Here is a 16,776-nt window from a genome sequence, read left to right as displayed (position 1 = left end):
GCCCCATATCTTGAATTTTGTGATGCATTTGAATAGACTGAATCATGCCGTTAAAGAACGCACTCTAAATGCGCACGCGCACTAATCTAACCTAATAGACTTCACGTCATGTATGCGTGCACTCTCTGTAGGTATGTTTTGTTTGGATTTTGCAATATACTCGATAATGTCAAACCGCACATCGTAAAACAACAATTACGAAATGTGTAGATTCGGTGGCGAACGCTGTTACCTGCAAACTCCGTCCCACAGGCTTTACAGTGAATGCAGTGCATAGAGCACAGTGCATTTTCATAGCGGAGCCACTCGAAGTCTTTCAACCACTCTCTCCGAAAATTGTACGCCTTCTATTCGGCTCGTGGATCAACATTCACCATATGATCGCTATCACCAGCACCGTTATTTGTAACTTTAGGTGGTTCACAAAAGAAATCTGTAAGTGTTCTTTTCATTTTCTCTCTTCTTCAGCCCTTTCTTTTTCTCGCGGTAGTTAGCGGAAAGTAGTGACTGGGTGATTGACAGCTAATATTAACCAATACAAAATCTGCATTAAAGTTAAGAATGTAAAGATGAAGTTTAATTGGTTATGTAGCCTAACGTTTCATAGAACGGCAGACAGGTCACCGTATCAACACTCAGAAGGCACATACTCTGAATGTTTTTAGAGAATGCAAACAGGTCGCACGACAACAATTATATGCACTCGCACAAATGCTCCCAAATATATTTTGAGGTCACACAGATTAAATTTCGGGAGCATATGCGACCAAAATGGTCGCAATTTCGAGCCTTGTGTGATGTAACAGGCTACCGCTAGCAAGCAGCTAACATGTCCCTTTAGTGGCTTGCATTATTTTATTAGAACACGTTATTTGTTTTCCGTGCCTTTCTGAATACAGACACCAACCCATCCCTGCACATCACATGCCCTGCACAGCCTGGAACATAACATTTATTTCCATGATCTGCAATATTCGCTATTATCCTCGCTTGTTTCTTCACAAAACATGCAGAATTTCTGATGATTCGACTGTGCAGGTTTGGCTGGCGGCTGGCATAGATCATGGGCAGGTATATATACAAATGTTGGGGGCGTAACTATTAGTGATCCCGACTGTAACGTCACAGTCGGTGTTATGTTCTGATTCGCCTATTTTTCAGGTGTCTTTTGCATGCACGAGATTTACACAAGGAGGAGGAAACAATGGTGTTTGAGGCTCATGGTATGTAATTTCCATGTACAGAACTCTTATTATTCAACTATGCCTAGGTAAATACAGTTTTCCATTCTATGGCACCTTTAATTGTTTCTATACTGTCTAGATACTGTAGACAGACAGATAGACAGACGTACAGAAATAGTATTTATTATATGGGTGATGATTAATCTAAATAAAAAAATTCTTTACCCGATTAAATAAATTTTGCTACAATTATATATATATATATATATATACAGTATACATATGTTGATATAAAACATGTACCATATGCAGGACATTAAAGATTTGTTTTGATGCCACTTTTTGAAACCAATGTAAAACATATGTACATAAAATAAATTATATAAAATAATATATAATATGTAAAATCCCAGACCTGTGTGGTCTGACTCACAAACTAATTCCATCCATGAATATATATTAATTATATATAGAATCTCATAGTTGAGGTATACCTATGATGAAAATTACAGGCCTCTCTCACCTTTTTAAGTGGGAGAACTTGCACAATTGGTGGCTGACTAAATACTTTTTTTCCCCACTGTATATATTGTTCCTATATTTGTTTTTTAATTAATTAATTTTATTTTTAAAAATATATTTTATTTTATTAATTTTATATATAGATTTATTAGTTCACCCAAAAATTCTGTCATTAATTACTTACCCTCATACGTAAACAATGTATGATGTTCTGTGTCAGCAGCACCATACAGATACGCTGTTTACGTTTACGCTTTGATCTGAACGTAAACAACTTATCCGCGTACTTATCCGCGTACATACGTTGCATACGTTGTTTACGTATGTGATACTCTCCAAAATGGCACTATAGGGTGACGCGGAGGAGACGAATTGTTGAATTAAGTTGTTATTTTTGTTTTCTTTGTGCACAAAAAGTATTCTCGTAGCGTTGTAAAATTACGTTTGAACCACTGATGTCACATTATTTTAATGATCTCCTTGCTGTTCTGAGCCTTGATCATGTAAGGATCCTTGCTGTCTATGGGAGGGTCAGAGAGATCGCGGAATACATCAAAAATATCTTAATTTGTTTTTTCCGAAGATGAACGGGGGTCTTACGGGTTTGGATCAACATGAGGGTGAGTAATTAATGACAGAATTTTCATTTTTGGGTGAACTATCCCTTTAAGGCACGCCTCCACATTTTCAATGGTCATGGTCAGGATAAAGGGGGAGGCAAAACAATGTTCAACACTACACCATTTTCATAATAACACCTCCTTAAAATGTCCCTGCAGGGGAAACAAACACACACGTTGACTCATCGTTCATTGTTTCGAACAGATTCAGTCTGTATGAAATCCTCCTATTAAAATAAATGATGTCTGTTTGATAGACCTTGAAAATAAAAGCCCACAATGAGAGATGGGCTCACTGTGTTCCATCAGTAAAAAAAACTATTAGTAGGTCTGGCCAAGGACCTCCCAGATACACCTAATCTCAGAATGAGAAGGTAAAAAGGCTGAAACATGCACGTGACTTACCCAAACCATCTTCTGCGAGGTACCGATCCCTGGCGTACAGCACAGAGTCCAGCATTGACTCAAACAGTAGGAAGTAGCCCTAGAAAAATGATAAAACTTTTTAAATGTTTTAAGATGCATATAAAAGGCCAGAGATTGCATTCAGGTACACTGTAAAAAATTATTGTGATTTTAACAGTAAAAACATAACTGGTTAACAGTAAGTTTCTGTACTATATACGGTGAATAACTGTAATAGATCTAACCATACATTTAATGTAATTTTACAATAAATGTTAAAATTACATTTTTTGGAAGTGAAAAAGAACAAGTCATTGCATAATGACACTTCACATTTGATGTTTTTTCTTTGAAATAAATTTAGTTTTTTAGTTTTTTCTTATCAGATTTGTACATTAGGGTTTTATCTTACATCTAATGATAAATTAATGTTTATTTAAATTAATGCATTAATTTAGCATCATGGATGTTACGATGCTGGTGTTCAGTATTTGTGTGAATGACACTATGCACCTTTTATATATTAGTATTTAGCTTCTCAGCTTGTGGAAAAGCTGCTTGTGATGAGCATTGTAATTTTTGCTGTCAGCAGTGGTACAAGGCAGATGGTTGGTATATTAACATTATATCAATTAATGATATGTGGATTTTATTTTTATTTTTTACTGTAAATGTAAGTTAAATCTGTAAAACCTAAAATGTTGCTACCATATTTTTATGGTACATTTCTGCCGGTATTTTACCATAAATGTCACAGGTTTTTTTGTTGGTGTTTTTTGTTTTTTTTGGAAACAGTATGGAAACAGACGCTAAGAAAAAGCACGCCATACTACTTCTTTCTTCTTCTGTTCAAAGGCCGTTTGCATACGTGGTTCATATCGCCACCTAACTGGTGGTTGTGCAATCATTTTTCTTTTTTTCTGTTTAATCTTTAATCCCTGAGAATAAGAATTATATTGTTTGTTTGATGCTAACTATATAATAAGTCATATCAGATATGTATTTTTATTACAGAAATACATTATAGAAAATGCAGATCCATGCTGTGTGAGATAATATAAAATGAAATAAATATATAATATAATAAATTAAACATTACCTTGTCATAATAGTGTTTTATAATTTATACAGATGACTATTATATATGCCAATAAAATAAATATAATAACCATATTAGAATAATATATTACCTTATATATTACTTATATTAGTGCTTTATAATTAAAGTCCCCCTATAGTGAAAATCAAGTTTTTTTATGTTGTTTATTTGTCTATGTGGTGTTTTTAATTTGCTTTTAGACAAACCATGTGCCAATCCATTAATCAACACCATTGCTGAGTATTTTCTCCTTAAAACTGTAGTTTTCCAATGGCAGTCCCAGAAACGCGGTTTGAAACAGCCCTCGGTTTGCTACATCACAAAATTCAATAACCAATCACGTCAAGGGATAGATTCCTATCATTAGCATATCCCTCTCTCCATTTATACAAACGCGGCGTGCATAGAGATCGCATGCAACATATTCCAATAGGATTACCAGCACAAAACCAAAAATAAAATAGAGCAAAAACCCATGAAGCTGTGGTTTAATGTGAATTTAGAACCGCTAACTTGAATAATAATCCGTGGCAACAGTATAAAAGTAGCCCAGAATCAGACCCACCTCTCCCGCATTGGCGGCCGCACTTCACACACATATGCTCGCGGGCACACTTAATTCTGCGAATTAAGAATCACAAACTTGGCTGCATTCGAGTTTTCAAGGCATTTTGAGGACACAACATCTTCAAGTAAGTAACTTTAATGACTGTTACAGTATCCACTGTAGTTGTCCGCTAGTAAAAACAGTTTTATCAGTCATTATCCTTGGATCAGGAGGCCCTGGCTGAGTGGAAGCGGGGATAATTTGCATATTCATAGATCTGCATGAGGTAAGGGTGTAGAGTTACATTCAAGCTATTTTAAGGCATGACAAAATTATTTTCACAAGAAAAAAGCATTTAAATATGTAATTTTGATGATCAAAGATGAGTTTTAAGGGATCAAATGTTTGACTACAGTGGGATTTTAACATATCATACAACTATACATACATACACACACATATATATATATATATGTATATATATATAGTATATATAGGGTATAAAAAGGTTAGTATACCGTGGCAGCCCTCGAGTGAAGCCCTCGTCGTGTGAAGACCGAAGAGTGTAAAGACATTCGACTACCGTGTGATTCCACCGGGCAGGGACATCGGCAAGAGACATAAGTATCACTTTTGATTCATCCTCTTTTCTACACCTGCTTCACTTCTGTTTCAGTTTATTATGACCAACTGTTCCTATGTGTTTCCATATCCTGTAAGGGTGTAGAGTTACATTCAAGCTATTTTAAGGCATGACAAAATTATTTTCACAAGAAAAAAGCATTTAAATATGTAATTTTGATGATCAAAGATGAGTTTTAAGGGATCAAATGTTTGACTACAGTGGGATTTTAACATATCATACAACTATACATACATACACACACATATATATATATATATGTATATATATATAGTATATATAGGGTATAAAAAGGTTAGTATACCGTGGCAGCCCTCGAGTGAAGCCCTCGTCGTGTGAAGACCGAAGAGTGTAAAGACATTCGACTACCGTGTGATTCCACCGGGCAGGGACATCGGCAAGAGACATAAGTATCACTTTTGATTCATCCTCTTTTCTACACCTGCTTCACTTCTGTTTCAGTTTATTATGACCAACTGTTCCTATGTGTTTCCATATCCTTACTATTACTACCACTCGCAAACCACGCATCACACACTATAGGCAGTCTGCTAATACTACTTTTTTACTTGGAATTGTCAGCCTGCAGTAGGCATGGGCCGGTATGAGATTCTGACGGTATGATAACCTTAAGCAAAAATATCACGGTATCACAGTATTGTCATTACAGCTCTAAAATGTGTTATTTTTAAATGACTGGGTAAAATAAAACTTTTTCCACTGAACACAATATATTTAGTTTTTGAGCAACATACAGAATATTAGGAACAGTAGAATGTTTATATTTTCTTTGATTTCTTTCCTAAAAAGAAGAAAAATAAAGACTGACATCTTTATTTAACCTGTAATCTAACCTTAAATCTGTAATTAGTTATTTAATTTTAGTTATATAATTCATATACATATAATTTGTATAATTTCATATCATTTAGTTATATAATTTCATATACATAATTTGATTTAATAATAACCCAATTTGAAGCAAAAACAGAACGTTCTGTTCTGACTAGCTTTGTGAAATTATACTACATGCCTGAACGAAGCAAACAGCAGATGCTCTGAATGAGATGCAAATTCACTCTCTGACAGCAGGAGGCGCTTCTGGAACACCAGATACATAATTTCCTTGGTTACCGCTCTAAACAAAGCAGTGCTGCGCTGAAACACCAATTTGAAGCAAAAACAGAACGTTCTGTTCTGACTAGCTTTGTGAAATTATACTACATGCCTGAACGAAGCAAACAGCAGATGCTCTGAATGAGATGCAAATTCACTCTCTGACAGCAGGAGGTGCTTCTGGAACACCAGATACATAATTTCCTTGGTTACCGCTCTAAACAAAGCAGTGCTGCACTGAAACACTGGTGGGGTTTAAAGGTGGGGTAAGCGATTTCTGGCAGCCAATGTTGACATTTGAAATCACCAAAACAAACACGCCCCTACCCCAAAAGGGTCTCGCCCCTATTTTGATAGCTCCGCCCTACACATAGCCTACGTACACAACCCAGGCAACGATTAGTTCTGTGAAACAAAGCAAAACCAATGTTCCCCCTCTTCTACACCGGATGCGAGTGGCGAGCTGGGACAAAATACTATGGAACTCATTATAATCAGTGATGCTGTCTACACCATAATTAATTCATTCATTCATTACATTTATATAGCGCTTTTCTAGGCACTCAAAGCGCTTTACATTGTCAGGGGGTATCTCCTCATATCACTTTTGATTCATCCTCTTTTCTACACCTGCTTCACTTCTGTTTCAGTTTATTATGACCAACTGTTCCTATGTGTTTCCATATCCTTACTATTACTACCACTCGCAAACCACGCATCACACACTATAGGCAGTCTGCTAATACTACTTTTTTACTTGGAATTGTCAGCCTGCAGTAGGCATGGGCCGGTATGAGATTCTGACGGTATGATAACCTTAAGCAAAAATATCACGGTATCACAGTATTGTCATTACAGCTCTAAAATGTGTTATTTTTAAATGACTGGGTAAAATAAAACTTTTTCCACTGAACACAATATATTTAGTTTTTGAGCAACATACAGAATATTAGGAACAGTAGAATGTTTATATTTTCTTTGATTTCTTTCCTAAAAAGAAGAAAAATAAAGACTGACATCTTTATTTAACCTGTAATCTAACCTTAAATCTGTAATTAGTTATTTAATTTTAGTTATATAATTCATATACATATAATTTGTATAATTTCATATCATTTAGTTATATAATTTCATATACATAATTTGATTTAATAATAACCCAATTTGAAGCAAAAACAGAACGTTCTGTTCTGACTAGCTTTGTGAAATTATACTACATGCCTGAACGAAGCAAACAGCAGATGCTCTGAATGAGATGCAAATTCACTCTCTGACAGCAGGAGGTGCTTCTGGAACACCAGATACATAATTTCCTTGGTTACCGCTCTAAACAAAGCAGTGCTGCACTGAAACCCTGGTGGGGTTTAAAGGTGGGGTAAGCGATTTCTGGCAGCCAATGTTGACATTTGAAATCACCAAAACAAACACGCCCCTACCCCAAAAGGGTCTCGCCCCTATTTTGATAGCTCCGCCCTACACATAGCCTACGTACACAACCCAGGCAACGATTAGTTCTGTGAAACAAAGCAAAACCAATGTTCCCCCTCTTCTACACCGGATGCGAGTGGCGAGGTGGGACAAAATACTATGGAACTCATTATAATCAGTGATGCTGTCTACACCATAATTAATTCATTCATTCATTACATTTATATAGCGCTTTTCTAGGCACTCAAAGCGCTTTACATTGTCAGGGGGTATCTCCTCATTCACCACCAGATATCTATATATATATGATATAGATATACAGTATATACATATCTATGGTCTACACTGGATGCGGCGTGGTGCAACACGACAAATCCCCGACAGAAAACTGCTGCTGCGTTCTATTTATGACGTATTGACACAAATTTAAAATTATTTTCAATGGTCGCTTTGTCGCGTCCAGTGTACTAGACAGACTTTAGCTGTTGCGGCATGGTGAGACAACTGTTGCGTCCGGTGTAGACACGGTGTTACTCACCTATCGAGAAGAAACAAAGCAGCCTTGGCGTTGAGTCCTCTCCAGTGCTGGAAAGCTGATACAATATTTACACAGGTCCTAGTTCTTGCCTTATGCATATTTTTTTTGTTCTGCAGACGTTTTCCTCTTTTGTTTTTTATCCGCCATCTCTCTTTCTGTCGCTCGGCTCGGCTAGTGTCCGTCCTGTGCACTGAATGCTCTCTCCACCACATCATGAGTAGACACGCCCCTTATTGCTGATTGGCTACAAGTTTGTTTTGCTACTCTGCCCAAATCAATTTTCTAAAGCATTTTTGAAAAATTGTTTACCCCACCTTTAATATGAACTATACAGAGACTAGATGAAAAGAAAATACATGTAAACTTTTCTGAAGACAGTCAGTTCCCCTCAGAAACACATTCATATAAACCCCCAAATCAATATTGAGGATTTTCTTCCAATAGTTTGTGCATCATGAACAGTGAGTGATCTGCCTGCTACAGTATTTTTCTCTGTGCGTCTGTCTTCAGCGTCTCTGGCCTCTGTTAACAGGCGTTTACAGACTTCATATTTTCACATAAATTACATTTTGGAAAATGATTGCATTGCAACGCAGTTTGTGCAAGTCCAGAATAGAGACGAGTTGCAATAAGACAAAAAACGGCCGGTTGCCGATCGTGTAAGTTCCAGGGGCAGCTCCTTAAGTTCGGCCATCCAACACACACGTGACTGACCGCTCGCTCGCACCATCAGGAGGAGGGTCATGTTACTCTCTACACTGCACTGAACCTGAGGGATTCCTACACTTTCCGTCTTTGAGGAGACATGAAAAACAGCGCATACCGCAGGAACGGTATAACGGAAAATATTAGTGGTTTTGAAACAGTGAAATTTTCAAATGGCGGTATACCTTGAAACCGGTAATCGGCCCATGCCTAGTCTGCAGTAAACAAAGCAGATTTCATTACATCTATTTCTAGTCATTCAAGACTAAAACTCATGGCCCCGACAGAGACGTGGATCAAACCAGAGGACACTGCTACTCCTGCAGCACTCTCCAATAATTTCTAATTTTTCCACACTCCCCGTCTGCCTGGAAGAGGTGGAGGTACTGGTTTGCTCATCTCTAATGATTGGAAATGTATTCTTTACCTTCTCTGGGTATTAACAGCTCCTTTGAATCACATTCAGTCACTATTACTAACCCTTTTAAAATCCATTTTGTAGTTGTTTATCGACCCCCAGGGCCACAAGGTAACTTCTTGGATGAATTAGATGTGCTGCTCTCAACCTTTCCTGAGGATGGTACTCCCCTAATTATGGTTGGAGACTTCAACATCCACCTAGATAAACCTCAAGCTGCAGACTTCCACACTCTGCTTACCTCTTTTGATCTCAAGAGAGCGTTAACTATGGTTACTCACAAATCAGGCAACGAACTGGACCTTATTTACACACGACACTGCTCCACTGATCATGTACTGGTTACTCCACTGCACACCTCGGATCACTTCCTCCTCACTCTTAACCTCAACATGGTTCCTGACACAACACATACCCCTCCACATGTCATCTGAAGTTACCTGCGCTCACACTCACCCTCTCTGCTATCTGCTATGGTTTCATCTTCGCTTCCTCCCCCTAAACAGTTAGCATCTCTTGATGCTAACAGTGCTACTGATACTTTCTGCTCCACTCTTAAATCTTGTTTAGACACTGTCTGCCCCTTGTCTTCCAGGCCAGCCCATACCCCCCCTTCTGCCCCTTGGCTGTCTGATGTTTTCCACGAACATCGTTCTAAGCTCAGGGTAGCTGAAAGGCTGTGGTGCAAATCTAAAAAATCCTACTGATCTTAATGTGTATCAGTCACTCCTCTCTTCCTTCTCTGCTAATGTCTCCACTGCTAAAAGGACATACTATCATAACAAAATTAACAATTCGTCTTAACTCTCGCATGATCTTTAAAACATTTTCCTCCCTCCTTTGTCCTCCTCCTCCCCCTAATTCATCAACTCTAACAGCTGACGACTTTGCCACATTCTTCATTAATAAAATTAAACCCATCAGTGCACAATTTTCCACACCACAATCTGTCAAGCACATCTTACCAGCAAACATACACTCGTTCACATCCTTCTCTTCACTCTCTGAGGCAGTTTAGACAGGCTCGTATAACCCCACTACTTAAGAAACCCACCCTTAACCCATCTCTTTTAGAGAACTACAGACCAGTTTCCCTTCTTCCTTTCATTGCAAAAACACTTGAATGAGCTGTGTTCCACCAAGTCTATGCCTTTCTCACACAGAACAACCTCCTCGACAGCAACCAGTCTGGTTTTAGAAGTGGACATTCAACCAAGACTGCCTTGCTCTCAGTTGTTGAAGCCCTAAAACTGGCAAGAGCAGATTCCAAATCTTCAATACTTATCTTGCTGGATCTGTCCGCTGCATTTGGCACGGTACATGTGGCACTCTAGTGGTTTGAGTCTTACCTCTCAGATAGGTCCTTCAAGGTATCTTGGAGAGGTGAGGTGTCCAAGTCGCAACATCTAACTACTGGGGTGCCTCAGGGCTCAGTTCTTGGACCACTTCTCTTCTCTGTCTACATGGCATCACTAGGTTCTGTCATTCAGAAACATGGCTTTTCATATCACTGCTATGCTGATGACACTAAACTCTACCTCTCATTCCATCCTGATGATCCGATGATAGCTGCTCACATCTTAGCTTGTCTAACAGACATTTATTGCTGGCTGAAGGACCATCACCTTCAACTCAACCTTGCCTAGACAGAACTGCTTGTGTTTCCATCAAACCCATCGTTTCATCACAATTTCACCATCCCTCTAGAAGCTTGCGTTCTGCAAGTGAACGTCACTTTATTGTGCCATCTCAAAGAGGCACAAGATCACTTTCACAGACTTTTAAATTAAATGTTCCCTCCTGGTGGAATGACCTGCCCAACTCAATCCGAGCAGCTGAGTCCTTAGCCATCTTCAAGAATAGACACATCTCTTCCATCTTTATTTGACCCTCTAACTCTAACACTCTCTATTCTAATTCTAATCTTAAAAAATGTGTCCCTTTTAGGCTTGCACTCTATTCATTTACTGCTTGTTTTCTTTAAAAAAATAAAAATAAAAAAAAACTACTTAACACTAGCTTTTCTAATCTTTTTGTATTCCATCTCTTTGTTTTCTTCCTCTAACACTAGCTTGCTCTATTCTTTATATATATATATATAATACAAGTATTATTGTAATAATATATAGTATTGTGCGCAATCTGTCACGCTCACTGGACTCAAGTCAGTAGGTCACGCATGCTCTGATAGCGCTGAAATAAGCTAACCCTGAAACAGAACCTACTCCGGTGCAGGTTATGTTCAGAGAGTAAGTTACTATAGCTAATTACATACTCTGAAAGTTACCTCCGTTTTTGGAACTGAAAGCTGAGTTTATCCGCTTACTTACCTTAAACATACCCGGGTATGTCTCACAACCTGCTTTCTGGAATACCCCCCAGAAGTCATAAAATCATGCAGTTTATTGAGGAGAGATTTACAATATGTGCATTTACATTTAAAAACACAAATGCTGAAAGATATATAGTAATAAAAATGCACAGATTTTTATGTTTAGAATAAATGTATTTTAAATTACAGTGTGTAATTAAATACATTTATTTACCTATTTATTTATAGAGTCATCATTCAAAGTTTGTGTTGATGAACCTTAGTTTTCAAGTAAAAATCTGACTTATTGGGATTACATGAATTTCACATGTTCTCATTTCAATAATGAATGATGTTCAATGGGATAAAATTGCTATTTTATTTGCAAATTGTTTTTGTGATATTTTTGCTCAAAATTAAATGGGATAGAAGTAAGCTCTTTTGACTTGGGACAGTAATCAACTACCTAGAACAGCCTATCAACCACCCATGAGCTTCTGCATGAGCAAACTCCGCTTGCAATATCTTTAAAAAATGTTTCAAGACTAACATTTGGCATTTATTTATTTAGCTTGCATATATTTTCAAACATGCATCCACAAACACAACCAAACCGATATCAAACACGACACCTCTGGATTTATGAGACCTTCAGACTGCACCCTGTTTAAACCTATGCATGGCCACCCAGAATCCCGTTTCACTGCACTGACACCGGTTTTGCATGAGTAGTTGACACGTCACCTCCTGAATTATTCTATTACCGCTCAACTGCAGCTCGACCGCATCTCGCTGGCCTCAATCTGGACAGCAGCACAGACAGCCATGAGTGAAACAAGGCTGCTTCATGCTTACTCAGAGTAATCTAAAACAGAGGCATAATCAATTACAGAAGACAGACATGATGGATGTACATATAGGGGTAACATTCTTCATCAACGTGGTCTTCTGCTGTCTAGTTGGTGCAAAAGTTACATGGAAGTCTAAAAGCAAATAAGAACAACAAGATGTTCTTTATCACCAAAGTGTACATGTGTCTTGCATAATGTGTAAATTAGTGTGGAATATAACAGCTCTGATGCATAAAACACTTTCCTTTAGAAATTTAGTTCTGGCATATTGGTTAAAAAAAAAACATAATATTTCGATATTTAACAAAGGCTTCCTCCCATGATGATGTATTGAAAAGTCTGTTGCTGTAAAAGATCACATAGGCACTTCTGTTCACATAGGCTGAGGTCAACTGGCCCAGCACCCTCAAAAGCCATGCTGTGACAGCGACTCGTACTGATCTCTCTGGGTCGTTTTTAAACAGACTTAGCATTAGAGTGATGGCTAAGCTTCTCCATGGTGTAATTTAGAACCTAATTTCACAGGCGGCTGCCTCCACTGCCGTGTGAGAGAGAGACAGAGAGAGAGAGAAAGAGAGAGAGAAGAGAGGGGGGGATAAGGGGGGGATGTAGTATACACGCTACCATTCAAAATATTGGGGTCAGCAAGATTTTTTTTTTTTAATAAATTGATACTTTTATTCAGCAAAGGATACATTAAATTATTTAAAATTACAGTAAAGACTTTTTGCAATTTTGTTCTTTTGAACATTCTATTTATAAAATAATTCTAATAAAAAAAGTTTCAAAATTCCCATTAAAAATGTAAGCAGCACAATGACATTGTTTTCAACACTGATAATACGGTTCATTTGGTTTCTTGAACACCAAATCAAATATTAGAATGTTTTCTGAAAGACCATGTGACACTGAAGACCTGAGACTGAAGAGTAATGACTCCAGAAAATCCAGCTTTTTTTGAAAACCAGAAGAATAAATTAAATACAAAATAATAGTTTTTTTTACTATATTTCTGTTTTAGTGTTTCAAATACATTTTTATTTATTTAAAAAAAAAATTAATACCTAACCAAAATTTTTAACAATATGTCTGTCAGTCTATCATGTATCTATCTACCTACCTACCTACCTACCTACCTAATTCCAAGCTACAAGAATAAGTCGCTATATGTAACTGTATTAAAGCTGTAAGGGAAAATATTTTTGATTAAACTTTATTTTAAGGTGTCCTTGTTACAGTGTGATTATATATTTAAGTAATATTAATTAACTACACGCACTATATGTTAAGGTTAGGATTTGGGTTGGCTTAGGGTTACTTGCATGTAATTGTGCATAATTTATTGTTATTATAATAGCAAGTACATGAAACGTGTAACAAGGACACTGTAAAATAAAGAGTTAACATTTTTAAATAGCTATTAAATATAACCTATAATCAGAACTAAAAACTAGAAAAAAAAATTTTTTTTATACCAGAGTCAAAAACATTAATGAGAAGTAAATGCCACTGACAACGCAGTACAATGTGACATTAACCTTATCGTTACCAAAATGAGCTTAATACAGTACCACTATAGCATTAGTACGTGCTACACCACTACTCATTAAATAAAAGTAGCTTGTTACTAGAAAAGCTACAATGTTTTGAATGCAGTTGAGATTCTATTATAACACTGAAAAAAGTAGTGAACTTATCAGATTTTCTGCTTTTAGCTAGTAGCACCCCAACACTGCTCTGTAATCCTAAAATCAAGTTTTTTTTCTTTTCTCCCACCAAGCATTTAAACATTTATTAGTAGTGAAAGAATTAATCTGTGCAATCACCAGCCTTTTCATGGTGCGTGGATCCATTGTTTCCCATTATTGTTTCCTGAAAAATAGCCTAAACACTTTTTCTGAAACACATTTTTTAAAGAAATACTTTTATAAGCTGACATCCCACAACTTTTAGTCCAGCAAGCAAAATGTGAGTATTGACAGGGACATCATCTGTGCACGAATAGGTAAATCCCACAGAGAGACGATCCAGTAACACACATTGGTGGTAAAAAGAGTCATTGCAACATTAATGGCTGAATGTGGCCAAAATGCAGATCGATTCATTAAGCCATGTGGAGCTGGGGCAGAATTACATGAATGCAACTAATGAAATGCTAATGAAAATTGGACAGCACATTAAACAAATTACCCCATAAACACACACACATACATGAATACTTTTTCAATTTAGATTTGGAGCAGAGAATTCATTATGATAAGTAATATAATTACAGTTCACATAACAATAAATTAAATGTGAGGATTCTGATGACTTGTGCAAAAAAGTGCTTCTCGAACAAAAAGACAAACAATCAAATGTTGAAACACAGGTCGATCAAGTCAAGAGTCTGTTTTAGATAACGCTGCTGTAATCTGTTTCTTGTGAACATCAGAGAATAGTGTTCGTCTGGCCCAGAGTGGCCATTTCTGCTCTATAAACACCTGGCATCAGCACTATTCAACCTCTGCCAACGTCATGAGCATTCAATGAACAATCCTCTCAATTACAGTACAACTATATCAATCCAACTCCCAGGGGCTGTGTAATCTAGCTCTCACTCACTCAATCCCACAAATCCAAAGCCAGAAAAACACTAAACACATAAATGGTTCAAACTACATGGTATAATGAATTTAACGTCTGAATACCCAACTAATCACTTCACAGTGTAATATAGCTACAGTAAATATATACTAATGTCTTATTAATTACCCCTGCAGTTTTTAACCTTTATACCACTATGGGACAGACTGGGAGAGACATTACAGGAAATAATGTAACCATATCACTTATTAGTCATATATATATATATATATATATATATTATATATATATATATATTAATGGCTTTACATACATTTGACCATAAAGTAAAACAGTAATATGGTGAAATATTATTACAAATATTATACCATTTTAATATATTTCAAAAATATATTCTATACAATATGTTGATTTGATAAAAATCAGTTAGAACAATGCTGTTGTGCTGTCTTAATATTTTTGTGGAAACTTTGATACTTTTTTAGGATTGTTTTATCAATAGAAAGTTCTAAAAAACTACTTTTTTAGATTTAACCCCATAAGAACATTTTCTCATTAATAGCGCTGTCCCTTAAAGATCATGTCAGAGTAAGGACAGCAAAGCTGTGTGCGTTCAGCTGAAAATAATGTCACTGATTGATAACATTGCTTATTTATCTGTTATCATGTAGAACATGCAAATAATAATCAGCGTGAATTCCAATATTGTTGCATCCCCAATTAGTACCAAAGTGTGCAATCTTGCTGATGCTTTATGAAAAATCAAATCAGCTCTGTGTTACAGCTTGAAAAGAGCACAAGACAAACAAAACCAAGTTTGTGCTTAAAAAAGTTTCTACCTCTCCATTTAAAGAAAAAAAATTAAAGGCAAACAAAAAGAGAAAGTTGTGTGCGGGCAACCATTAAAAGACATTAAGATAAATGACCATAACTCTACACTAAACGACATTGTTAATAAAGCATAGTTTGTGAAATAAATCAAAACACTAGGGGCAAAACTGTTTGCTCGGTGTGGATCGAGTGTGAAAGAGCCTGATTTGCATATGAATACAGACGAGCAGTAAATGTACCATATTGTACAGGCATATTCAAATGAGGCAAGCCCCACGTTTCCACGATTAATTTTAGAGGGATAATAGATGCTTGAAAGCTTCATTGTCGGTCGGTGACAGATCCAGGTAAGCACTGTGGTAAACACAAGTTAAATATATCATGGTGTAACATAGAAGAAAAGGGAAACCATGATGGAGTCAAAATCTGGGAATATCAGGAAATGAACAATCCTTTTGCTAAAAGAGCAAGTTTCCTTCCAATTGACCTCAACACAACATTCATTTCTTTGTGCTTAATACATATTGTTTAAACAGCAAGTGTATCTGGGTACTTCAGAGTATGTGTATGTTTGTTGGTTTGTTTGTTTGTGTGTGTGTGTGGCAGGCAGCTGTAGGCTGTGGACGGAGTGAGTGATTGCAGCTGTCCTCTTCTGCGACAGGTAAGACTGCTATCAAGAGATAATGAGGCCCAAGATGGGATCTGCCATTAATTCAACTTGACCATCACCACACACAGCAGCTCATCACTTCCCAAATGTGCTCAATATCAAAACACACCTCAAATCAACCTTAAAGGGGTCATATGATGTTTTTTTTAAAGATCATTATTTTGTGTATTTGGTGTAACAGAATATGTTGACATGCTTTAATGTTAAAAAAAACACATTATTTTTCAAATACTGTACATTATTGTAGGTCCTCTATGCCCCGCCTCTCTCAAACGCTTCGTTTTCTACAAAGTCCCTCCTTC

General features: G+C 36.8%; 1 protein-coding gene across 1 annotated transcript in view; it reads right to left on the bottom strand.

Moving 5' to 3' along the window:
- Positions 1-347: 347 nt before the first annotated feature.
- LOC107557273 (protein arginine N-methyltransferase 3-like) overlaps positions 348-16,776 on the bottom strand; it is a 39,950-nt gene continuing 23,521 nt past the window's right edge. Inside the window, exons 11-12 of the mRNA XM_016240637.1 lie at positions 2,732-2,810; positions 348-409 (exon numbers count right to left, since the gene is read on the bottom strand). Coding sequence (XP_016096123.1) covers positions 348-409; positions 2,732-2,810 — 141 coding nt within the window. The remainder of the gene's footprint in view (positions 410-2,731; positions 2,811-16,776) is intronic.

This window comes from Sinocyclocheilus grahami, unplaced genomic scaffold (genome assembly GCF_001515645.1).
Source record: "Sinocyclocheilus grahami isolate Dianchi unplaced genomic scaffold, SAMN03320097.WGS_v1.1 scaffold596.1, whole genome shotgun sequence".
Lineage (NCBI taxonomy): Eukaryota > Metazoa > Chordata > Actinopteri > Cypriniformes > Cyprinidae > Sinocyclocheilus > Sinocyclocheilus grahami.
This window is presented reverse-complemented; position numbering and strand designations above follow the sequence as displayed.